The sequence below is a fragment of the Aquarana catesbeiana genome, linkage group LG07 (assembly GCF_042186555.1).
Source record: "Aquarana catesbeiana isolate 2022-GZ linkage group LG07, ASM4218655v1, whole genome shotgun sequence".
Lineage (NCBI taxonomy): Eukaryota > Metazoa > Chordata > Amphibia > Anura > Ranidae > Aquarana > Aquarana catesbeiana.
The window spans coordinates 217,953,385-217,976,833 of record NC_133330.1 but is presented as its reverse complement, the minus strand read 5'-3'; the positions used below and the strand labels follow the sequence as shown (position 1 = coordinate 217,976,833).

Below are 23,449 nucleotides of genomic sequence, written 5' to 3'. Positions count from 1 at the left end.
GCTACGCTCATGTGTGAATGGGGCCTTAGGAACAGTTGGACGTTTTTTCAGCTGCCCCTGAACTCTCCTCCATGTTATCTTATCAGTACATGTACACAGGGTCCTTTATAGTAGTTTCTAGGCAGTTAAGTTTAGAAGCATTTTTTGGAAAGCAAAAAAATGCATTCAGGACAGATGTTCAGAGGCATTTGACACACCAAACACCTGTAACAGCTTGTAAATGCATGTAAATGCAGTAACTTGCGTTTAGCCACGTTTCATTTACAGGCGTTTTTAATTTTTGACTATTTGAAAAAAAAAAGGCTTCTAAACGCAAATGTGGCTAAACGTGGCATGTAAACGCGTCAAAATGGACGTTTTTAAACGTTGGTTACTATCTGTCAAGTTAATTAATTCAGGAGAGGTTGTAAAACATCCCGTGTACATTAAGCTTAAGACATCAGCCGTGTCACAAGCAACTCCACCAGCAAACTTGATAGGAATAAACTAACAAATACATTTTAGGTATCACAATGTGGTAGTTGGTGGCGCTCAACAATCTAGAGTCACCTGCAGTGTACAGTTTTTAGATTTTTGCAATGTTGTTGTTGAGGACCAGCCCCAGATCATGCCCCTGGGGCATTACAGGCATTTTTTTCCAAATACCAGGAAGTTCTGAAGTAAGTGCTACCTTTTGATATTAGTTGTCTAGGCATCTGACATACCAACTGGACTCGCTGCTTGGGGCTTCCATGACAGTTTGTTACATGATCTTTGCTAAAGGGAAGGATGAGGGTTTATATTAGCAGATCCTGTCCTTCAGCAAAGATCATGTGACTAAATACATGAGGAATTTGACTGCTTTCTTTAGGATCCTGAAGCAGTAGTTTGGGGTTGATTTAATAAAACTGCAGAGTGCAAAATCTGGTGCAGCTCTACATAGAAACCAATCAGCTTCCATTTTTTTTTTTGTCAAAGCTTAAAGTGTTACTAATCCAACAACAGTAAAATCAGTCTGTATATGCAGTAAAGCATTCTTGTTATACTCACTGTGGAACCTAAGGGGTTAATCCTCTGCATTGTGTAAAAAGGCTGTTTGATTCTGTCTTTTCTGATTCTCCCCTTCTTCTACAGTCCCCAATCCATCTCCTGATAGAACAGAGCCTTGGGGGCAAGCTGCACATGCTCAGTTTGCTGTGTATTGCTAGAGAGTTTTTGTTACTTGGGAGAGTGCATGTGATCAGCACAGGGCCAATCAGCATGGTCCAGACAGAGGGTCAGGGGTCCAGCAACCTCATAGGACAATCAGGGAAAAATGAATACTCCTCCTACAAGCTTTAAGCAGTGCTCTGCTGGACACTAATAGAAGTCACAAACTGCTCTAACTGCTGATGAGAAAAGGAATTTAAAAGTTTACATTTACGAAAATTATTGCATTTTCATGCTCTGTGCACTGTGGTAGACCAGATATAGTGAATGCAGGGTCCTTAGTAACACTTTAATTGCACAAGCTGAAGATAGAAGCTGATTGGCTACAATGCACAGCTACATCAGATTTTGCGCTCTCCAGCTTTAGTAAATCAATCCCATTTGTTCAGCAATTGTAAATATGGTGAGTAGTCTACTACAGGCATGTCCAAAGCCAGGCCTGCGGGACAATTGCAGCCTGCATTCCGGTTTCGAAATGGCCTGCCTGGTAATTTGAAACTGTATATCTTTTGTGGCCCCCAATGAATCCCCGAGCATCGGGGGCCACAAAAAAAATATATGCTGGCTGCCTTGGAGAGGACAGGGAGGGGGCAGGACGAGTGCCGTACATACAGTGAGCATTTCCTGTTTACACGGCGGCCTCTGTAATAGGAAGTCCCGTCTCCTGGACCTTCCATTGGAGAACTGTTCTGTCCATCGTAGGATCCGGGACTTTGTATTAAAGAGGCTGCCGAGAAAACAGGAGTTTCTCCTGTATGTAATGTGTTGGTGCTCGTCCCGCCCCCTCCCTGTCCCTTCCAAGCCTGCAGATGGGCATGGATCAGGCTGCACTGATGGCAATGGTGAGTCTGCATTCATGGCAATGGGGGTGCTGCATTCATGGCAATGGGGGTGCTGCATTCATGGCAATGGTGGGGCTGCATTCATGGCAATGGGGGTGCTGCATTGATGACAATGGGGGTGCTGGAGGAAGTGGGAGCTGGATGCCTGTAAAAACAGGGTACCCGCTCCCCCTCTAAATAAATGACATGCCAAATGTGGCATGTCAGGGGGTCACCAACACTTAAAGCAGAAGTTTCATTTTTGGGTGGAACTCTGCTTTAAATGAGTTCTATGGTCATAGCGTATACTTTCATGTTATAACATCAGCATTGTAATAGTAATGCAAACAATAGTTATACGGTATATGACAGTATACTATAGGCTGGCTTGAAAAATCTCCTTTCGTATCATCAGTGCTGCCTGTCTGGTGGCCATCTCGTCCCACAAATTCCTGGATTCCCTGCATGCTTTGCAGCTTCTCCTCTGCTGTTTACTTTTAATTCCTAAGGACTACATATCCTATGGTACCTTGCTGCCTGCAAGCAGTGGTTCTGTACTGACTCCACCTCCTGAAACTCCTCCTCTCAGCGCCTCTGTAGTTCAGAAGGTGGGCACTGTGAAATGTGTGACACAGCAGTGCCTACCCACGGGGCAGAGTGAATACGTGTCATAGAATTAAAAGGAATAAATGTCTGGGAATCTTCACAAAGTATGTTAATAAACTTCAAGATTGCTCAAATTAATAGGAGTATGCTAGGAATAATTAAAACACAACCTGGAAATGAATATATGATTTTAAATTTTGACCATAGATATGCTTTCATTTTGATATGTCTACATGCTTGCTTTTACGTATTTTGATATTGTATTCAATAAATAGTTCTGTAGATGATCTCCTAAAGGAAGAGTAGGTTACAATATAGGCGTCTCTCTTAACAGCTGGTAAGATAGTAAATCAGCTACCCAGAAAGAACAGCAGTTACCTAGGCCTGCAATGTAAAGCATAACTAAAAGTCAAGAAGCAAGCAAATATCTCTGCCTCATGCATTCATTCTTACAAATTGTACATAGAAATAGGGGGTTTCACAGCACTAACACACATTGATAAGATTATTTGCAATAAAATAATAATTTCACATATATCTAAACCCACACTGATAGGTTTATTTGCATTTACAAATTTTGTACATATATCTCTAAAATAACATTGAAATTATAGGGTCTTTTTATTAATGTTTTCAGGCATGTTTCATACAAATTTCATTCAAGGTCACCATATCTTTATAAAACAATCTTACTTTGTGTTACAAAACCCAGGACCCTGCATTCACTATATCTGGTCTCCCACAGTACACAGAACATGGAAATGCAATTATTTTAGTAAATATAAACTGCTAAATACCTTTTCTCATCAGCAGTATATACTTGTAGCAGTTTTGTGACTTACAACAGTGTCTGGCCGAGCGCTGGTTAAAGCTTGTAGGAGGAGTTCTCATTCCCCCCTAATTGTCCTACGAGGCTGCAGGACCCCTGACCCTGTGTGTGGACAGTGCTGATTGGCCCTGTGCAGATCCCAAGAAAAAAAAAACACTCTAGCAATACACACCAAACTGAGCATGTGCAGAGTGCGCCCAAGGCTCTGTTCTATTAGAAGATGGATTGGGGGATGTGGAAGAAGGGTAGGATCAGAGAAGACAAGATTAAACAGCCTTTTTACACAATGCAGAGGATTAACCCCTTAGGTTCCACAGTGAGTATAACAAGAATGCTTTACTGCATATACAGACTGATTTTACTGTTGTTGGATTAGTAACACTTTAAGAAAATAATGTATAAATCTTAGGGTGACAAAATTGATAAATAGATCCCTGTGAGGATCTATTACTAAAACCAGTGCAAAATCTAGTGCAGCTCTGCATAGAAACCAGCTTCCAGGTTTTATTGCCAAAGCTTAAAGGAGAAGTATAACCAAAGCTATTTTGGCTATACTCCTCCTGGGGAGGAGAACGAAGTGCACTCCTGTGACCAGTTTTCAGCTGAAAGCAGGCTTACGTCCGCTGTTGGTTGATGTCACTAGCCGCTCCTGTCCTCTCCACTCCCCGGTGCTCCAGTGATCGCTGGAGGGGCAGGACAGAAAGCTGGTGACTTATGATCACTGCTCTCTGTTCAGAACCGAGGAGAGAACTCAGTGATCAGAGGTATTTGATTGCTCAGTTCTCATTGCTGAGGCAGTGGGGGACAGATGCAGTCACCAATGTGAGTATAAATATTTTTTTTTCAAAAGCCATACTTCTCTTTTAACCTTCTCGCGCCCACGCTGTAGCCGTCTTTCGATCGTCTGCCGATCAATTGCTGGGAGGGCGACCCTGGATGTCCTCCTGTTTGCATCCTCCCTGCGTGCCGCCGCGGGCGCGCATCGGGGGAAATCTGTGTTGGCCGTGTCCCTTGGACACAGCCAATCACAGATCGTGCTATATGGCCAATCACAGCGGCCATTTGAGAGTGTCCAATGAGAGATGATCTCATATGTAAAAGGTGTGATCAATTTTTTATGATTTGCACCGCAGCTTGTAGACTCTAACTTTCACAAAGACCAAACAATATCCACTAATTTGGGTTATTTTTACCAAAGATATGTAGCAGTATAAATTGTGGCCAAAATTTATGACGAAAAATTAATAATTTGCAAAATTTTATCACAGAAATTAAGAAAAATGCGTTTTTTTTTTTTTTTTTAATTTTCAGTCTTTTTTTATTTATAGAGCAAAAAATAAAAAACCCAGAGGTGATCAAATACCACCAAAAGAAAGCTCTATTTGCATAAAAAAAGGACAAAAATTTCATTTGGGTACAGTATTACATGACTGAGTAATTGTCATTCAAAGTGTGAGAGCACTGAAAGCTGAACATTTTTCTGGTCAGGAGGGGGGTTTAAGTGCCCAGTAGGCAAGGGGTTAATTGAACAAGGGGAAGATGATTGCCTACCATACACAGCTGCACCAGATTCTGAGTGCTCCAGTTTTAGTAAATCTCTGCCAGTGTTTCTACACTATTTTTCCAACACACTAAAATTTGACTCTCTGGGGCTTTTTCTTTTCTTTTTTTTTTTTTTTTTCAATTATAATTTTTATTCAACTTCAGAAGAGGGTAAAACTCCAGTACAACAGCATATACATACAGATGTGGAAATGAATGAGGACGCAGCCTCTATCAATATGAAAGTGAATGAGGACGCAGGCTCTAACAATGTAATATTCTTAATTCCAACATTGTAATTATTTTAACGGTGATATACAATCAAAATGCTTTATACTGTAATGCTATATAATCGGGTAGGGCCTTCCCTCTCCATTTCCAATTTTCATATCAAAAAGATTCGAGAATAGATAGTTCAAGAAAAAAGAAGGAAAGGGAAAGAAGAGGGGTAGCGTAGAAGGGAAGACAAGAGAAAGAATGTTAGTAAGAGGTAGAAAAGGGAAGGAAGAGAAGGACTCTCTGGGGCTTTTTCAATATAAACTCCTTATTATGCATATTGTACAAAAATATAGCCTTTAGTCACATACAGTAGTATATCACAGACAAAATATATCTTCGAGCACATATTTTCACACCTGGTTGCTTATGTTTGTTTAGTAAGGTTGCTTAAAGCGGGGGTCCACCTATCTATCGTTTTTTTTTTTTTGAGTTCATTCACAAACTTTTCTTCTCAGCATTACATACTCACATATTGTGTGTAATATGTCCGCCTGTGTCAGATTTTGTCGGAAAGAATAACTTATATTATTCACTGCAGGCGGTTTCCATCTTCATTGTGGGCATTTGAAGCCCACAAGCATTTATTTCCTGGGTGTGGTGAATGCTGTGCTCCCAGCATTCACCGCTCGTTCCCGCACATGCTCAGTGGCATCCTGGGAAGCCTGAGACTAGCTCCCAGGAGTCTGGGAGAGGCTAGAAACACGCCTACTCCCACGGGAGGAGAACCAGGAAGTGCAAAGAAGAATAGAAAAATAAAAGGCAATTACGGCGATTTAAATTTTTTTAAATGGCATGTCAGCATCTAGGCAAGGAAGAGAATACATACAGATATTGTTCAAAATTTGGGTGGAACCCCGCTTTAAGGTTGCTTACGTTTCAACCCAGTCTGGAATAATAAGGAATGGACAATGAGTACATTGGATAGTGAGGTTTTTTTGGAATACCAAAACTAATACACAATGCATAGAATAGGGCCATGATAAACACAAAGTGTAAAATATAAATACAATAGGATCCAGATATGCATGTTCTGCAGAGAATCTTTTAAAATGTTTGTTAGTTTGTTAAATTTTGTTTGTTCTATGATATACAGTACATTATATATTAAATGTATACTGTATATACACTGAGCAAAATTATAAACGCAACACTTTTGTGTTTGCCCCTATTTATCATGAGCTGAACTCAAAGCTCTACGATTTTTTCTATGTACACAAAAAGCCTATTTCTCTCAAATATTGTTCACAAATCTGTCTAAATCTGTGTTAGTGAGTACTTCTCCTTTTCCGAGATAATCCATCCACCTTACAGGCGTGGCATATCAAGGTGCTGATTAGACAGCATGATTATTGCACAGGTGTGCCTTAGGCTGGCCACAATAAAAGGCCACTCTAAAATGTGCCGTTTTACTGTATTAGGGGTCAGGGGCATCTGCCCTGTACAGTGAAAATCGCTGACGGCTGTCTGCCATCTGCCCTGTACAGTGAAAAACGCGCTTCATCCGTGAAGAGAACACCTCTCCAAAGTGCCAGACGCCATCGAATGTGATCATTTGTCCACTCGAGTCGGTTACGATGTCGAACTGCAGTCAGGTCGAGACCCTGATGAGGACGACGAGCATGCAGATGATCTTCCCTGAGATGGTTTCTGACAGTTTGTGCAGAAATTCTTTGCTTATGCAAACCGATTGTTGCAGCAGCTGTCCGGGTGGCTGGTCTCAGACGATCTTGGAGGTGAAGATGCTGGATGTGGGGGTCCTGGGCTGGTGTGGTTACACGTGGTTTGCGGTTGTGAGGCCGGTTGGATGTACTGCCAAATTCTCTGAAACGCCTTTGGAGACGGCTTATGGTAGAGAAATGAACATTCAATTCAAGGGCAACAGCTCTGGTGGATATTCTTGCAGTCAGCATGCCAATTGCATGCTGACAAAACTTGCAACATTGTGCTGTGTGATAAAACTGCACATTTTAGAGTGGCCTTTTATTGTGGCCAGCCTAAGGCACACCTGTGCAATAATCATACTTGTGACAGAACCCACTGTCACTGAGTGTTTTGGAGGGGGCTGTGGGCTGGCCTCCTACCCACAGACTATGGCCCAGAAGAGAAAGTGAGATTTGGAGGGCTATTTGCCGTCTCTCACCACCTGGGGAAGATGCCACCTCCAGACATTTGTGTCCGTGGTCGCCGGTTCATCGGAACCGGGTGAATGCGTTATCTGTGGCTGGGCTCGTGGAGTAGTTTCTGGCTACCTAAACCTATTGGCCCGGCTGGGCTAAATATATACTTTTATTCCACAAACAATGTACTTTTAACTGATAAAGGCATATACAAGATGGCGGTATTCCCAAAGTGTGGGGCTACGAGACTTGGGTACCAAATGGCATTGAGATAATGTAATGTAATGCTACATCCCTTCTCCCCCCCCCCCCCCCCTTGTTGCTGTGTTTAATTGTGTTGAGTCATGGCATGTAGACAAAAGGTCTGGACTGAAGACTCATCCCAGCAGGGGATGTGTGAGGAGGGGCTGCCTGCTTATCATAATCCCTTCATGTGTTTAAACTGTAGTTGTTTGAATATACAAGTGTTGAGTTTCCATGTAGCCTCCCTGGCGGTATTCCCGAGTGTGGCTCGGGGTTAAAATTCAGGACCATTAGCGGTAACCCCGAGCCACACTCGGGATTGCATCGCAGGATCCTGGTGCCTCCTTACTTACCTTGTCCCCGGGATCCTGCGATGTCCCCCGCAGTGTCCGCGGGCTGTGTCCTGTTCCGAAGCCTCTCTGTGCCAGGCTCCGTTCCCTGCGAGCATCGCGACGCACGGGGGCGGAGCCTGGCGGCAAATTCAAAAAAATTTAAAAAGCATAACACATACAGTACTGTAATCTTACAGATTACAGTACTGTATGAAATCATTTCACATCCCATTTGTCCCCAGTGCTCTGGCCCATGCCCTGCATGCAGTTTTATATTGCATATACTGTTCTTTCTGCCTGGAAACTGGAGATTGTCCATAGCAACCAAAAAGTGTCCCTTTACGTCAAAAATGGCTTTAGACCAGCTAGAAAACAGCGATAGTAAATTAGAACACTTGCAGAATTGAGCGATAGTGAATCGTGTGGAAATTTATTTTATTACTATTTATTTTTATTTTTTTTAATTATTATTTTTTTTTTATTATATTATAATTTATGTTTTTGTGTTTCAAACTTTATCATACCCGGGATATCTACTAGACTCTTGTTTGGACAGATTTAAGTGTGTTATTGTTAAGAATTACAGGCCTACAATATAAAACGCCAAATTTCCATGCAAAATAATTGTACCGCTTTCAGCACCTAAAATCAGAAAGAATCATACCGCCAGGGAGGTTAATAAACAGTTTTATACTCTGGATATTTAACCTCCCTGACGGTAATCCCGAGTGTGGCTCGGGGTTAAATTTCAGTCCCATTAGCGGTAACCCCGAGCCACACTCGGGATTACATTGCAGGATCCTGGTGCGGCTTTACTTACCTTGTCCCCAGGATCCTGCGATGTCCCCCGCAGTGTCCGTGGGCTGTGTCTCCTTTCGAAGCCTTTCTGTGCCAGGCTCCGTTCCCTGCGAGCGGCGCGACGCACGGGGGCGGAGCCTGGCGGCAAATTCAAAAAAATTTAAAAATCATAACACATACAGTACTGTAATCTTACAGATTACAGTACTGTATGAAATTATTTCACATCCCTTTTGTCCCCAGTGCTTTGGCCCATGCCCTGCATGCAGTTTTATATCATATATACTGTTCTTTCTGCCTGGAAACTGGAGATTGTCCATGGCAACCAAAAAGTGTCCCTTTACATCAAAAGTGGCTTTAGATCAGCTAGAAAACAGCGATAGTAAATTAGAACACTTGCAGAATTGAGCGATAGTGAATCGTGGGGAAATTTATTTTATTATTATTATATTATTATTTTTTTTAATTATTTATATTTATTTATTATATTATAATTTATGTTTTTGTGTTTCAAACTTTATCATACCCGGGATATCTACTAGACTCTTGTTTGGACAGATTTAAGTGTGTTATTGTTAAGAATTACAGGCCTACAATATAAAACGCCAAATTTCCATGCAAAATAATTGTACCGCTTTCAGCACCTAAAATCCGAAATAATCATACCGCCAGGGAGGTTAACCCTCAACACCTGTGTGGCTTGTCTCGTGGTTGAGGGGTTAAGGGCTGGTTATGGCGAGTCTGGAGGCTGCGGGTGCGTTTGGAGGACAGGAGACACAGGTCTGGCGGAGATGCCCAGCAGGGGTATCCAAGATCCGTCACAATGCTGTCTAATCAGCTTCTTGATATGCCACACCTGTGAGGTGGATGGATTATGTAAGCAAAGGAGAAGTGCTCGCTAACACAGATTTAGACAGATTTGTGAACAATATTTGAGAGAAATGGGCCTTTTATGTACATAGAAAAAGATCTTAGAGTTCAGCTCATGATAAATAGGGGCAAACACAAAAGTGTTGCATTTATAATTTTGCTCAGTGTATATGTATATATATGTATGTATATAGATATCTATATCTATATATAGATATCTATATATCTGTATGTATATATGTATATATAGATATAGATATCTATATATATAGATATCTATATCTATATATATACATAAATATATATATAGTTTTTTATTTGGGACATTTATATGCTGTGAATATTAGATTTTGGTAACTGATCCCTATTTTGTAGGGCCATTGAGTAATATTATTACTTAATTATAACATACCTGTCCCAGTTTTTAAATATGTTCTTTATTACACAAAGATATTACTGGTTGATTTCCTCAGTAGCATGGAAAAGAGTTCAGGCAGAGCTCTTATGGCAAGTTATTTTGCAGTTAAAAAAACTAAAAATAAAATGTGTGTAAAAACCACACAGTCATAGAAGCAGTCCTGGAAATGAGACCGCATTGCAGTACACATGTTGCTTATAGAATAGATAGTAAAACCAGAATAGATATAAACAGGATCCTTCTTTACTTTTCTGTGCCTTTCATATTACACAAATTAGATCTTTTTCTGTGGGGAAGGCAGCAATAAGGGGGACGTGCAGTCTTCTGGTTAGTTGTACAATAAAGTTGAATTGGTACCAAGAACAATGAAATCATTGGAGAGAGGCACAGGAGCTGTCAATGAGGATCTGTTTGTTTCTAATGCATTATGCGGCTAAGATCACATTTTGTGTGCTTAAGATTGCTTGCATTATGAAATAGGGTAGTGACTAAACACAAAAAAATAATAAAAAACAAATAAATAAAAAAGTACCAAAAATGGAACAGATGTCTGGTGATGAGATCTTGCTTTTCTACCTCCTGTTCAATACTGTATAACCCAGCCACAAATACTTGTGAGAAATGGCCTGGCTCGGGGTTTAGGAGCACTGACACAGTTACAATGACATTCAGAGATTTGCAATAAAAATTATTGCAGTCAGTTGTGTTCTGTAGAACAAGGTCCTAATATAATGGATTTTCTGTGAGAAAACCTATGAATCTGTCATTTTTCTTTATTTGTATGGTACACTTGTTATAGGACAGCTGGGTCTCATTTTTCAAAGTGTCTTTAATAAAAACTGTCTATTGCCCAACAGCAAGCAATCACATTCAGATTTTAAAGCGGGGGTCCACCTATCTATCGTTTTTTTTTTTAAATTTATTTATTTATTTATTTATTATTATTTTTTTTTTATAAAACATAGCCAAGAAAAAAAATTGAAAAATCTAATTTCTTCATAAATGTAGGCCAATATGTATTCCTGCTTTTCAGGAACACTGAATCCATCCCTTCCCCCCTGTCAGAACAGAACTCTGCATTGTTTACATAGGCAGAGCTCCGTTCTGAGTCTCTGCCTGACGATTGCCGGACATCGAGTGCCCCGGCGCCCACAAATCGGCTTCCACAATGAATAGTCATATATAATTGTATATTTATGTGATCTGCCGCACAGCTGCCGCCCTGTAGCAGTAAAACCACTCTAGGGCGTTCAGCAATTGGTTAAAGTATAACTTTTTTTTTGTTTTGAATAGAAGGTAGAGGGATTAGAGCAGCTGTCTGTTTTTTTTTGCTGTCTGTATCCCCATTAGGGAGATTCGCCCTTTGTATTTGTCCTGTTTACCATTATCATGGAAAGTGAAAGTAAAAGAAAATGCCAAATTTCCCCTGAAAAGTAAGAGGAAATCATCCGATGGGGACACTAGTTCTGGTGAACTGGGGGGGGGGGGGCAAGAGATTCCCTTAATTTGTAGAGATTTCCTCTCACTTCCTGTTTGGCTATGTTGACCCCTGCTGAGCAGGCGGATGACAGGTCCGTCTCCGCTCACTTTGCAGGAACGGATCTGTCAGAGCCCCGCTGTTCTCTATGGGAAGATCGGATTAAAACGGACAGCATGTCTGTTTTCATCCAATCCCATCCGATCTGCTGGACAGATGGCAAACGTATCACCATCTGTCTGTTTTCAGTGGATCTTGTCGGATCGGATAGCAGGCGGGTGTCAGCAGACGCATCTCCACTGACATCCGCCTGCCCATACAAGTCAATGGTTGGCCCACTCAGATCCACCTGAAAAACGGACAGGCGGATCTTTGCGGGCCGATCTTGTGAAAGGGGCCTTAGAGTGCCTCCACACTGGAGAGAGGAGCAATGGAGACACTTTTGGACAGCAGCATCGTCAGTCTGGGAAGTGGGTAGTATTAAGCTGGCCATAGACGGATCGAAATTCATCCGGTTCAGCAGGGACCAGCCGAATTTCAGTCCATGTGTGGCTGCTTGCACTCGGCAAAAGCCGATCTAATGATTGACTTTTAGTGAACGTGCTTGTTGGAAAATTTACATCAGCCAGTCTGCTGCAGCTGCTGATCAGTGTATCCGGACAGTGGAGACTCCCTGCTGTAAAAATTAGAGGTGCACCGAATAGAAATTTTGGTGCCGAAACTGAAAATGCAATATGCACTTGGCCGAAAACTGAAACCAAAAATTATAGTTTTTAAATAAAATATATATTTTTATATATAATTGTATTATGTTCAACTTTTTAAGTAATATCATGAATTTAAATTAATATGAATTTATTGTCGGCCATTATTGGCACCTTTAGCGTAAGAAAAGCTCAAGAAAAATGTATCTCTTTAACCACTAGCCAACCAGCTATATAACTGCGGCAGGCTCGGCTGGGCAAATCGCTGTAGCTGTACGTCGCTCATTTAAGATGCGACAGCAGGCGCGCCACGCGCGCGTCCCTGGAGCCGATGCGCGTGCCCGGCGGGCGCGATGACTGCCTTGCACCCACGCATCACTCGTGACAGAGTGAGAACCGGGATCTGTGTGTGTAAATACACAAATCTCTTGGTTCTCTCAGGGGAGAGGAGAGAGATTGTGTGTTCATACTATCGATCTCTCTCCTCCCCTAGTCAGTCCCATCCCCCCTACAGTTAGAACACACCCAGGGAACACAGTTAACCCCTTGATCGCCCCCTAGTGTTAACCCCTTCCCTGCTAATGAGATTTATACAGTAATCAATGGCTTTTTTTAGCTCTGATCGCTGTATAAATGTCAGTGGTCCCAAAATAGTGTCAAAAGTGTCCGATCTGACCGCCGCAATATCGCAGTCTCGTTAAAAACCAAAGATCGCCGTCATTACTGATGACAAATATTAATAATAAAAATTACATAAATCTATCCCCTAATTTGTAGACGCTATAACTTTTGTGCAAACCAATCGTAATACACTTATTGTGATTTTTTTTACCAAAAATATGTAGAAGAATACATATCGGCCTAAACTGAGGAAAACATTTTTTTTTTTTTTTAAACTTTGGGATAATTATTATAGCAAAAACGACAAAATATAGTGTTTTTTTCAAAATTATTGCTCTTCTTTTGTTTATAGTGCACAAAAAATAAACGCAGGGGTGATCAAATACCACTAAAAGAAAGCTCTATTTGTGGGGAAAAAAGGAGATTAATTTTGTTTGGGTACAAGTCGCACGACCGCACAATTGTCAGTTAAAGCGACGCAGTGCTGAATCACAAAAAATGTCCCGGTCAGGAAGGGGGCAAATCGTATGTCTTCACACGGGTACCTTGCGCTTCATTGTGGTGTTAAAAATCCTGCTTGTTACATTTTTGGTCAGTTAAAAAAAACACGCACCTCCCTGTTGAAATGCATTGAAAACGCAGCAAGAACGCATCAATAACGCACCTTTGTAACATTTTTGGTGCAGTTTTTGAGTCACATGACCTATAAAAAACACACCAAAAGCACAGTAAAATCGTGGCAAAATTGCATGCGATTACAGTGCCATTGTTGGCACCTTTCGGCAAAATGCAGATAACACAGTTTTCTGCCGATATGTTTCTGCTGAAATTTCAATGCATCTCTAGTAAGAATACAATGGGGTTGATTTACTAAAACTGCAGAGTGCAAAATCTGGTGAAGCTGTTCATAGAAGCCAATCAGCTTCCAGGTTTTATTGTCAAAGCTTAATTGAACAAGCTGAAGTTAGAAGCTGATTGGCTACCATGCACCAGATTTTGCACTCTCCAGTTTTAGTAAATCAACCCCAATGTCTCAGCGGGGAGGATTCCTCTATTCACCTACCCTGTGTGGATGGGGGAATCTATTCATTTTTTGCTGAACGAAAAAAAAAACAAACAAATCATCTATGGCTAGTTTTAGACTGGCAGATTTAGATGGACTTGACTAACAAGTTAAAGTCAAACCCAAACTATTATGTAGTTACAACAACAGTTTTTTTCTATTAAAGGTCGTACATAAATAAATAAAAGCCAATCATTTTAAGCCCCCCTCAGTGTCAAACGGTTTATCTTAACCCTCTAACTGCTACTTATGCTGGACAGATTGGTTTGATAAAGTAAGTTGAAAAATAACAGAATTACTGACTGGATCAAAGGTGAAAATAAAGAAAAAAGGGCTAAAAAGCACAAACGGATGCAGCCACAACATCTAAAAATTGGTAAGCAGCAATATATTTGTTTTATGTTTAATAGTGCTTTGATGGAAGTAATAGAACCTTCTCTGACACACACTTCTTTAGGATATGAGGTCTTTGGATCTCCCTTGAGACTGTACCCTGCTTATTCAGGTCAAACAGTTGGGTGCCTAAGTACAGCGACATTGAAGTCTGCTGCTAAGGTTTACCATATGTCAAGGCTGCGGCTCTCCTTTCCAGAGGCTGTGATTGTGCTTTGATTAGAACAGTGACAGGTCTGTTTGCTGAGCCTTGGAAAATGCATTGCTAGACAGTAAACATTCAAACAAAACACAATTTACTAAAACCACACAATAGGTCACCAAGCCTCTCCACCTCTGATCCTGTTATACTTCCTCTTGTCCACTTCCACAAGCTCACTTTCAGCTATCCCTCCCATTTTTTCCACAACTCCTTTCAATGAACTGTTTTATCAGTTTCCTGTAAGGTCCTTCCTACAGTATTAGAATGTTACAGTCTGCTAAGTAATGCATATCACATTCTGCAGTGCCTGAGAATTTTAACAATTTACATTGCTGTTAATTGGATGACAATAACATTTTCTGTAGGTTTAATGTTAGGAAGTATTTGGATGAATTTTATTTTGGTGGCAGAAAGTTTTTTATCCACTTCAATACCGGGCACTTATACACCTTCCTGCCCAGACCAATTTTCAGCTTTCAGTGCTGTCGCACTTTAAATGACAATTGCGCGGTCATACATCACTGTACCCAAACTGGATTTTTTTCATTTTGTTCCCACAAATAGAGCTTTCTTTTGGCAGTATTTGATCACCTCTGGGATTTTTATTTTCTGCTAAACAAAACTTGGTAAATAAGTAAGTTTTCTTGACGGGCCCTGATAAGGAGGCACTGATGGGCACAGGTGAGGTGGCACCAATGAGGTGGCACTGATGGGCACTAATATGCGGCACTGATGGGGCACTGATAGGCGGCACTGATGGGCACTGATAGTTGGCACTGATATGGAGCACTGATGGGTACACATAGGCGGCACGGATAGGCACTGATAGGCACTGATGTACACTAATAGATGGTACTGATAGATTCCTATCAGTGCCAAACAATAATGCCTGCCAATCAGCGATGCCCATTGTGGGCACTGATTGGCATCCATTGTGGGCACTGATTGGCATCCCTGGTGGTTTAGGGTGGCATACCTGGTGGTGACATCACTGGCGGTCCTGGTGGCGTCCCTGGTGGTCCAGTGTGGGCATCCTCCGGGGGGGGCTTGGCTGCGCTGATAATTAATCAGCACAGACCCCCTCCCCTGTCAGAGGAGCAGCCGATCGGCTCTCCTCTACTCACGTCTGACAGACGCGAGTGAGGAAAAGCCGATCAGCGGCTCTTCCTGTTTACACTGTGATCAGCCGTGATTGGACGCGGCTGATCACGTGGTAAAGAGTCTCCGTTAGAGACTCTTTACCTGGATTGAAGTTGCGGTGTGTCAGACTGACACACCGCAACAACGATCGCCCTAGGGGCGCGCAGCAGCTTGATATCCTGGCGACGTCATATGACGTCCTGTCAGGATATCGAAACCACTTTGCCGCAGTCATTTTGCTATATGGTGGGCGGCAAGTGATTAATAAGCAGTACATTCTGTATATTAAAGCAGGGCTTGACAAATTTGCTTTGAATCTAGGAGCCAGCTAAAAAAGTTAGGAGCCAGTTTTTTTTTAAACTAACAATTCTTATGGGTGGAACATGTCACATGTTCCCCAAAGTGAACGTATCCTTTAACCCTTTTGCTGCCAGGCCCTGTGCTCCATTTTTACACTCAGGTAGCCGGACCATGTTTGCAATTTTTCCTTTGCTTTTTTATTTTTCACTTATAGCTTTCAGAGTTTGTAAAAGACCCCCCCCCCCAAACCATATATTTTCTGAAAGAACATGACCAGTAGACTAAAAAGAAGGTACTTCTAATTTTTAAGGTCCCACAATATTTGCACAAATATTTTTGCTAAAAATCCACTAAAATCATGATTAGCAGATAAATACACGGCAAATTTTACAAAATTCCTACTAAATACAAAAGCTTAACCTGTATTGAAATAATAAATAACAAATATTTGTAACTTTTAAATTGTGCTTTTTTTGTGAAATGGTGAAAACATGTGATCCTGAGCCTCTATGATTGAAAGAACTGAACTCCAATAAATGAAAGGGGCGGGCCAGGGACAGTCAGGCAGGGGAGCAGATGATGTTGGATGTCCTCCAGTTAGGTTATTTGACTTGCTGCAGCTTCTTATGTACACTGTGAGAAGCTCATAGTTTACAGTGAAATCAGTATGATAATTTCAGTACAGGAGAGGAGCCTGTACAACTCTGCATGACCGAGGGTACTGCCAGAATTTACCTTTAAATTAGAATTTTCAGTATATTATATATATTCAATCACATTTTCATCAGCTATCTTGAATGAGGAACATTGTTGTGCTTTGTACAGTGCAGGACACATGAGAGTGCAGAATATTGTTAGAGGTAGGCTAATGTAATATGTGTAGAGCACATGCTGGTTTAATATGGTTGTGATGTGCTCACTGGTTGTACAGCGCCATATAATATGTAATATGTACTGATTTGCAGAATGTTTTGCTTCTTCTGTTTTCACACTGCCTTTATAATGTCTTGTAAAACATAACCAGAGAGAACACCCATGTAGATTAGCCCATAAAATGATTGAAGTGTAGTTTTTTTTATGTCACTTCTTTATTGCAGATAAATGTCATTTGTGTCTCATAAACTGTATTGATTTATTCTTTTCTTTAGTTTCTATGCAGATTTTGGGCCCCTGAACCTTGCACTGCTCTACAGATACTGCTGTAAGCTCAACAAAAAACTCAAGGTAAGTCAGTACTCATAACTTTCCAGTGGTAAAAGGGGTGGGTTGGGCCAGTTATTGCATAAAAGTACTCTCTGGAGACCGCTAAGACTTAAAGGGGTTGTAAACCTCTATTATTTTTTAAATAACAAACATGTCATACTTGCCTCCACTGTGCAGTTTGTTTTGCACAGAGTGGCCCTGGTCCTCTCCTTCTGGTGTCCCTCAGCGGCGCTGGTGGCTCCTCCCCGCATTGAGTGTCCACGTTGGAGAAGGCTCTCCTAAAGTGAACACCCATGTGGGCGCGCTCCCGATTCCTGCATCTGTGTCCATTCATACAGAATGCAGGACTTGGCCCCCTGCGCTGCATCATTGGATTTGATTGACAGGAGTGGGGGCCAATGGCTGCGCCACTCTCAATCTATCCAATCAGGACACGAGACACCAGCTAGAGCTAAGTAAAACGGAGGGGCTGGCGGGCTGCAGCACTACAGAAGGTTCGAAGGTTTTTCACCTTGATGCATAGAATGCAAAACCCATGAGGGTTTATAATCCCTTTAAAGGGGTTGTAAAGTCAGAAGGTTTTCTATCTTTATGCATTCTGTGTGTTAAGATAAAAAGCCTTCTATGTCCAGCAACCGCCCCAGCACCCCCTATTACTTACCTGAGCCCCATCACTGTCCAGCGATGTCCACGACTGTCTCGGCCATCCAAGACTCTCCTCCTGCCTGATTGGCTGAGACACAGCAGCTGTGCCATTGGTTCCCGCTGCTGTCAATCAAAGTCAGTCAGCCAATCAGGAGAGAGAGGGGGTGGGGCCGGGCCACAGCTCCGTGTCTGAATCGACACAGGGAGCTGTGACTCGGCTCAGGTGCCCCCCTAGCAAGCTGCTTGCTGTGGGGGCACTCTACAGGAGGGAGGAGCCAGGAGCACAGAAGAGGGACCCAAGAAGGGGAGGATCTGGCCTGCTCTGTGCAAATCCACTGCACATAAGAGGTAAGTAGAACATGTTTGTTATTTTTATTGAAAAAAAAACATGACTTTAATACTCTGTCCAGAGATGCCTCTTTAACTCATTTAACTCACGATTACATACGACTTATTTGATGTATTGAAATGCAAGCACATGTAGAAATGGGGGAGTCAAAGTCACATAACATGGAAGAGAACTGAGTAAAGAGCTATTTAAAGTCCAGTCCATGTAAAAAAAAAAAAAATCTATATATCTATAGATCTATAGATATAGATCTATAGATATAGATCTATAGATATATTTATTTATTTATTTATAATTATATTAAAACATAAGGGAGCTTTAACTACTGAAAGCTGTTATTTCTCTTGAATAATCATATTATTTCAAGTGTCACCACCCCAAATGGCTTTGTTCCTGCTCTCCTTAATAGACACCTTATTGAAATTTCAGTTACTGTTCGAAGATAATAACAGCTTTAAGAGCACCTGCCCATGGAATAACTTTTGTGAATGGACCTTAACTTGACGGTATAACAAGTTAAAGAAGAAGTCCAGCTTTTCCTCCCCAAAACAACAGATGCATTCTGAATGTAAATGAATCACAACTCCACTATCAGTTTGTGTGTAACTTACCTCCTTTAGACTCCTTTCACACTGGAGGCATTTTTCAGGCGCTAAAGGGCTAAAAATAGCACCTGTAAAGCGCCTGGAAACGCCTCCCCTCCACACCAGAGCGGTGCGTTTGCAGGACTTTAGAAAAAGTCCTGCAAGTGGCATCTTTGGAGCGGTTTAGGAGCTGTGAATACACTGCTCCTCCACCGCCCCTGCCCATTGCAATCAATGGGCACCGCTGCAGAAGCACCTGCAAAGCGCATTTAACCCTTTTTTCGGCAGCTAGCAGGGGTTAAAAGCTCCCCGCTAGTGGCCGAAAAGCGCCGCTAAAACAGCAGTAAAGCGCTGGTAAAGCGGCCACGCTGTGTGTGTGTGTAAAAGGGATCTTTGCTGTATTCAGCAGGTTTCTGTGATTGATGTCACTCCTCCTGGCTGAATTTCTTAGTTCTCTGACTTCCTGTCTCCTTCCTTTTCCTCAAAAACCGCATAAAAAACATTACACAGGTGCGTTATTGATGCGTTCTTGCTGCGTTTTCAGTGCATTAAAAAGAGAGGTTCATTTTTGGTGCGTTTTTTTTTTTTTTTACCAAAAATGCAGCAAGCTAATTTTTTACACCACAACGGAAGTGCAACAGACCAGTGTAAAGAAATACATAGAATTTAAAGAGATGCATTTTTCTTGAGCTTTTCTTGTGCTGAAGGTGCCAATAATGGTCGACAATAAATTAATATTCATTTAAATTCATGATATTAATGAAAAAGTCGAATATAATACAATTATATTATTAATATAATCAAAAAAAATTTGACCCCCCCCGTCCCCAACGTAATGCACATATGAATGTACACACTTGCCAGGAACGCCTGTGTAAAAAAAACATGTTATATAGCCCCACGCTTTCCGGACTGAGAACAGCAATTCTAGGACCATTATTTAGGTTTAACTCCAAACCGAAGAACTGTAGTGGCTTTGAAAGTGTCACCTATGGGCACTCACAATTTCAAAGCTTGACATGTTTGGTATCCTCATCTTTTATATTTTAACAGAACATTGGGTAATATATTTGCCTTTGTGTGCCCTAAAATTAAAAGTATCTTTTATTAAAAATTGGTGCTTGATATACATATAAATTTGTGACTACCACCATTTTATCCTCCAGGGCCTCTGCTTTCAGAAAATATATAATATTTGGGGGTTTTACCTGATCTTCAGGCTTAAAATTATTTTTTTAAACGTGTGCAAAAAAGCACACAACCAGCCCAATTCTGGGCAATAATCAAATGTTAACAGAATAAAGTAAATGACTAACCTTCCTCCTGGGTGGGTTCAGAAAACACTTCTGGTTGTAACAAGATGGTCTTCAATATTCACCTCGTCCTTGCTCTGGAAATCTTGTTTCGTGCTCTAGGGCATTTCAATTTTTTTTTATGTTTCCGCAATCAACTAGCTGAGGGGGGTGAATTGGGTTTTAAAATAAGTGAACAATACATGGCAATGAAAATGCTATATGTGTTGCACTACAGTGTATTTGACCATATAGCCTGTCTTCTAGAAGACTTGAAGAGGAACTACACTGCATCTGAGCTCCACAAACCAAAAATGCTATTTAATTTATTTTTAATATTCAAAGCAAACCCCCCCATCCATCCATGTCTCCATGCCTTTTTTTGCTGAGAAGTCATTTTACAACCCCCCCTCTGGTATTTTTGGCTGTAGCCATGTTGAGTAAGGGCAGATAATTCATGTAGCATTTAGTTCCTGGAATCCACCTGCCCTTAGCTCAGGCATGCCAACAATAGGCCGTGCTTAGCTGAGAAAGCCCCTCCTCCCCTCCTGAAGTCTTCTGGGATGTATGACATAGGTTGCCTAGGCCTGGAAACCAGGAAGTAACTGAAGAAATTAAAAAAAATGAATAAAAAAAATTTAAACTGGCAAATATGATATACTTTTCTATCTATTTACTAATGCTAACAGCATAAGGATTAAATATAGTCAATGTTGACTGAGAGAGTGAAGTTCCATTTTTTAATAACAAGCTTTATTGCTGCATTGAAGAAAACAGATAAACTGGTATTTTTTTCCAGGCACCCTGTATACTCCATATTTACTCTTGGCATCATATTATATTGACACTGATTGCCAGATAAAATCTAATGTTACAATGATGAGGTCAGCAGTCACAAGTCCTTTACTGTACATCTCTGCCGACTGTCATCTGATGATAAATTGCATCTCTTCTACGTTCAGTTGCCCATTAGGGAGTATACTAATCTTCTTATTATAACACAGGACAGGTTAATGCTGGGGTCACTAGGCAGGGTTTAAAGCCGATGTCACAATTCGGTGACCTGACATTAACTTTCGCCATAATTGATGACGCCTGCTTAGCTGTACAAACTGTATGTTATTTCCCATTAATGAGCTTGCTTGGCTGTCTCCAGGAGATGAACTGGCTATAATATGGACACTATTTTAGAAAGAAATAATCCAGCGTTCCCTTCCCCCCATAGTGTTATGTGCCTCCTCCTTGCTTCGTCCTGATTGTGCAAGGAATCTGAGATCCGTGTGCTCTGTACAAAGGACAAGTCTCTGCATCCCGGCGATGAAATCTGAGGAGAATCCCTTTAACAGGCTTGCTAGAACCAGCTCACAGCTAGCAAATACTGCTAAATACAGAACCTTTTGTCCGCTGTGGCACCTGCTGTCATTTCAGCACAGGCTGGGGAGAATAGATGTCCCTTAACAGGAACATAGAAAAAGATTCATTTTGTGTACAAAATATTCCAAGTTACAAGTTGCTGGTGTTATTGCTTAGTAGAGGCTCAGGCACCTGCAGAACCTGTTTGAGACACTATTCAAATTCCATTATTATCTGGTAATATTCTATGCTTAAAGTAGCATTAAACTCTCGTTAACCGGTTCAGGACTGCCCTATAGCAGTTCTACTGCTACAGGGCAACTTCTGTGCGTAAGATCACGTATGTACAGTATATGTGATCTGATACTTCCGGGTAGGGGGGCGCGCATGTGTATAATGACAGCGGGAGCTGATCTGCGCGTACTGTCTACTTGATGTCCACCGGCACCCGCTAATCGTGAGGAAAGACAAAGAATGGTCTGCCTATGTAAACAAGGCAGATCACCATTCTGACTGGAGGGAAGAGATGGAGTTTGTGTTCCTGCAAAGCAGGGAATAAATTCCATCCCTCCCTCGAGAAAAAGCACCTCCCACAGTGCACTAAAACACTGGCAAGGAACACAATTAACCCTTTGATTGCTCCTGATGTTTAACCCCTTCCCAGACAGTGTCATTAGTACAGTGACTTTTTAGAACTGATCACTGTATTAGTGTCACTGGTCCCCAAAAAGTGTCAATTAATGTCAGAATGTCTGCTGCAATATCGCAGTCTCACTATAAGTTGCTGATTGTCGCCGTTACTAGTAAAAAAATAAAAAACAAATAAATAAAAATATGTCATACTTTGTAGACGCAATAAAGTTTTGCGCAAACCAATCAATATACGCTTATTGGGATTTTTTTTACCTAAAATATGTAGCATAATACATATTGGCCTAAATTGATGAAGAAATTAGATGTTTACAAATTTTTATTGTATATGTTTATAGCAGAAAGTAAAAAATATTGTTTTTTTTTTTTTTTTCTAAATTATCGTCTTTTTTTGTTCATAGGGCCAAAAATAAAAAACGCAGAGGTGATCAAATACCACCAAAAGAATGCTCTCTTTGTGGGAAAAAAAAGACACAACTTTTATTTGGGTACAGCGTTGCATAACCACGCAATTGTCAGTTAAAGTTACGCAGTGCTGTGTCGCAAAAAATGGCCTGGTCATGAAGGCTGGTAAATCTTACGGAGGTCAAGTGGTTAAAGTGGTTGTAAAGGTATAAAGGTAGAAGGTTTTTTTTTTACCTTAATGCATTCTTTGCAATAAAGTAAAACTAAAAGCAAAACTTTTTTTGTTTTGGATCGGGTGGAAATGGATTAGAACCTGTCAAGTTTTTATTGCTGTCTGGGCCCCCGTTAGGGAGATTCACCCGCTCTATTTGTTCTGTTTACTATTATTTATTACAGGTACTTATATAGCGCTGTCAATTTACGCAGCACATTACATATATATTGTACATTCACATTGGTCCCTTTATCCATTTACCTACCAGCATGTCTTTGAAGGTAGGAAGAAACCAGAGTACCCTAAGGAAACCCATACAGGCACCAGAAGAACATGTAAACTCCAGGCAGGTAGTGTCATGGTTGGGATTTAAACTGGCGACCCTAGTGCTGCGTGATGGAAGTGCTAACCACTTAGCCACTGTACTTACTATTATTATTGACAGTGAAAGTAAAAGAAAATCCCAAATTTTGTCTGTAATAGACCTGGGGGTCCCCAAGAGATTCCCTTAATTTGATGGGTTTTCCTCTCACTTCCTGTTTTGCTATGGACAGGAAGTGAAGGGAAATCTCCCCAATGGGACACAGATGGCAAAAAACAAACTGATAGGGGTTATAACCCTCTCCAACCCTCCCTTACTCTATCCAGGAAAAAAAAAAAAGTCCTATAGTTCTCCCCCCTGCAGCTCCCCCCCCCCTATACTTACCTGAGCTTGATATCAATCCTGCACTGTGCATTAGAGCAACCACTCTCTCCCACCTCACTGGACATGGAGGCAGCAGTGAGAGCCAATGGCACCTGCTGCTGTCA

The 23,449-nt window shown here is 41.2% G+C and overlaps 1 protein-coding gene across 2 annotated transcripts in view; it reads left to right on the top strand.

Moving 5' to 3' along the window:
• Positions 1–23,449, top strand: part of CDC14A (cell division cycle 14A) — a 203,266-nt gene that overhangs the window by 37,104 nt on the left and 142,713 nt on the right. For both annotated transcript variants that reach the window (XM_073593042.1, XM_073593043.1), the window contains exon 3: positions 17,092–17,167. In XM_073593042.1, the coding sequence (XP_073449143.1) occupies positions 17,092–17,167 (76 nt within the window). The remainder of the gene's footprint in view (positions 1–17,091; positions 17,168–23,449) is intronic.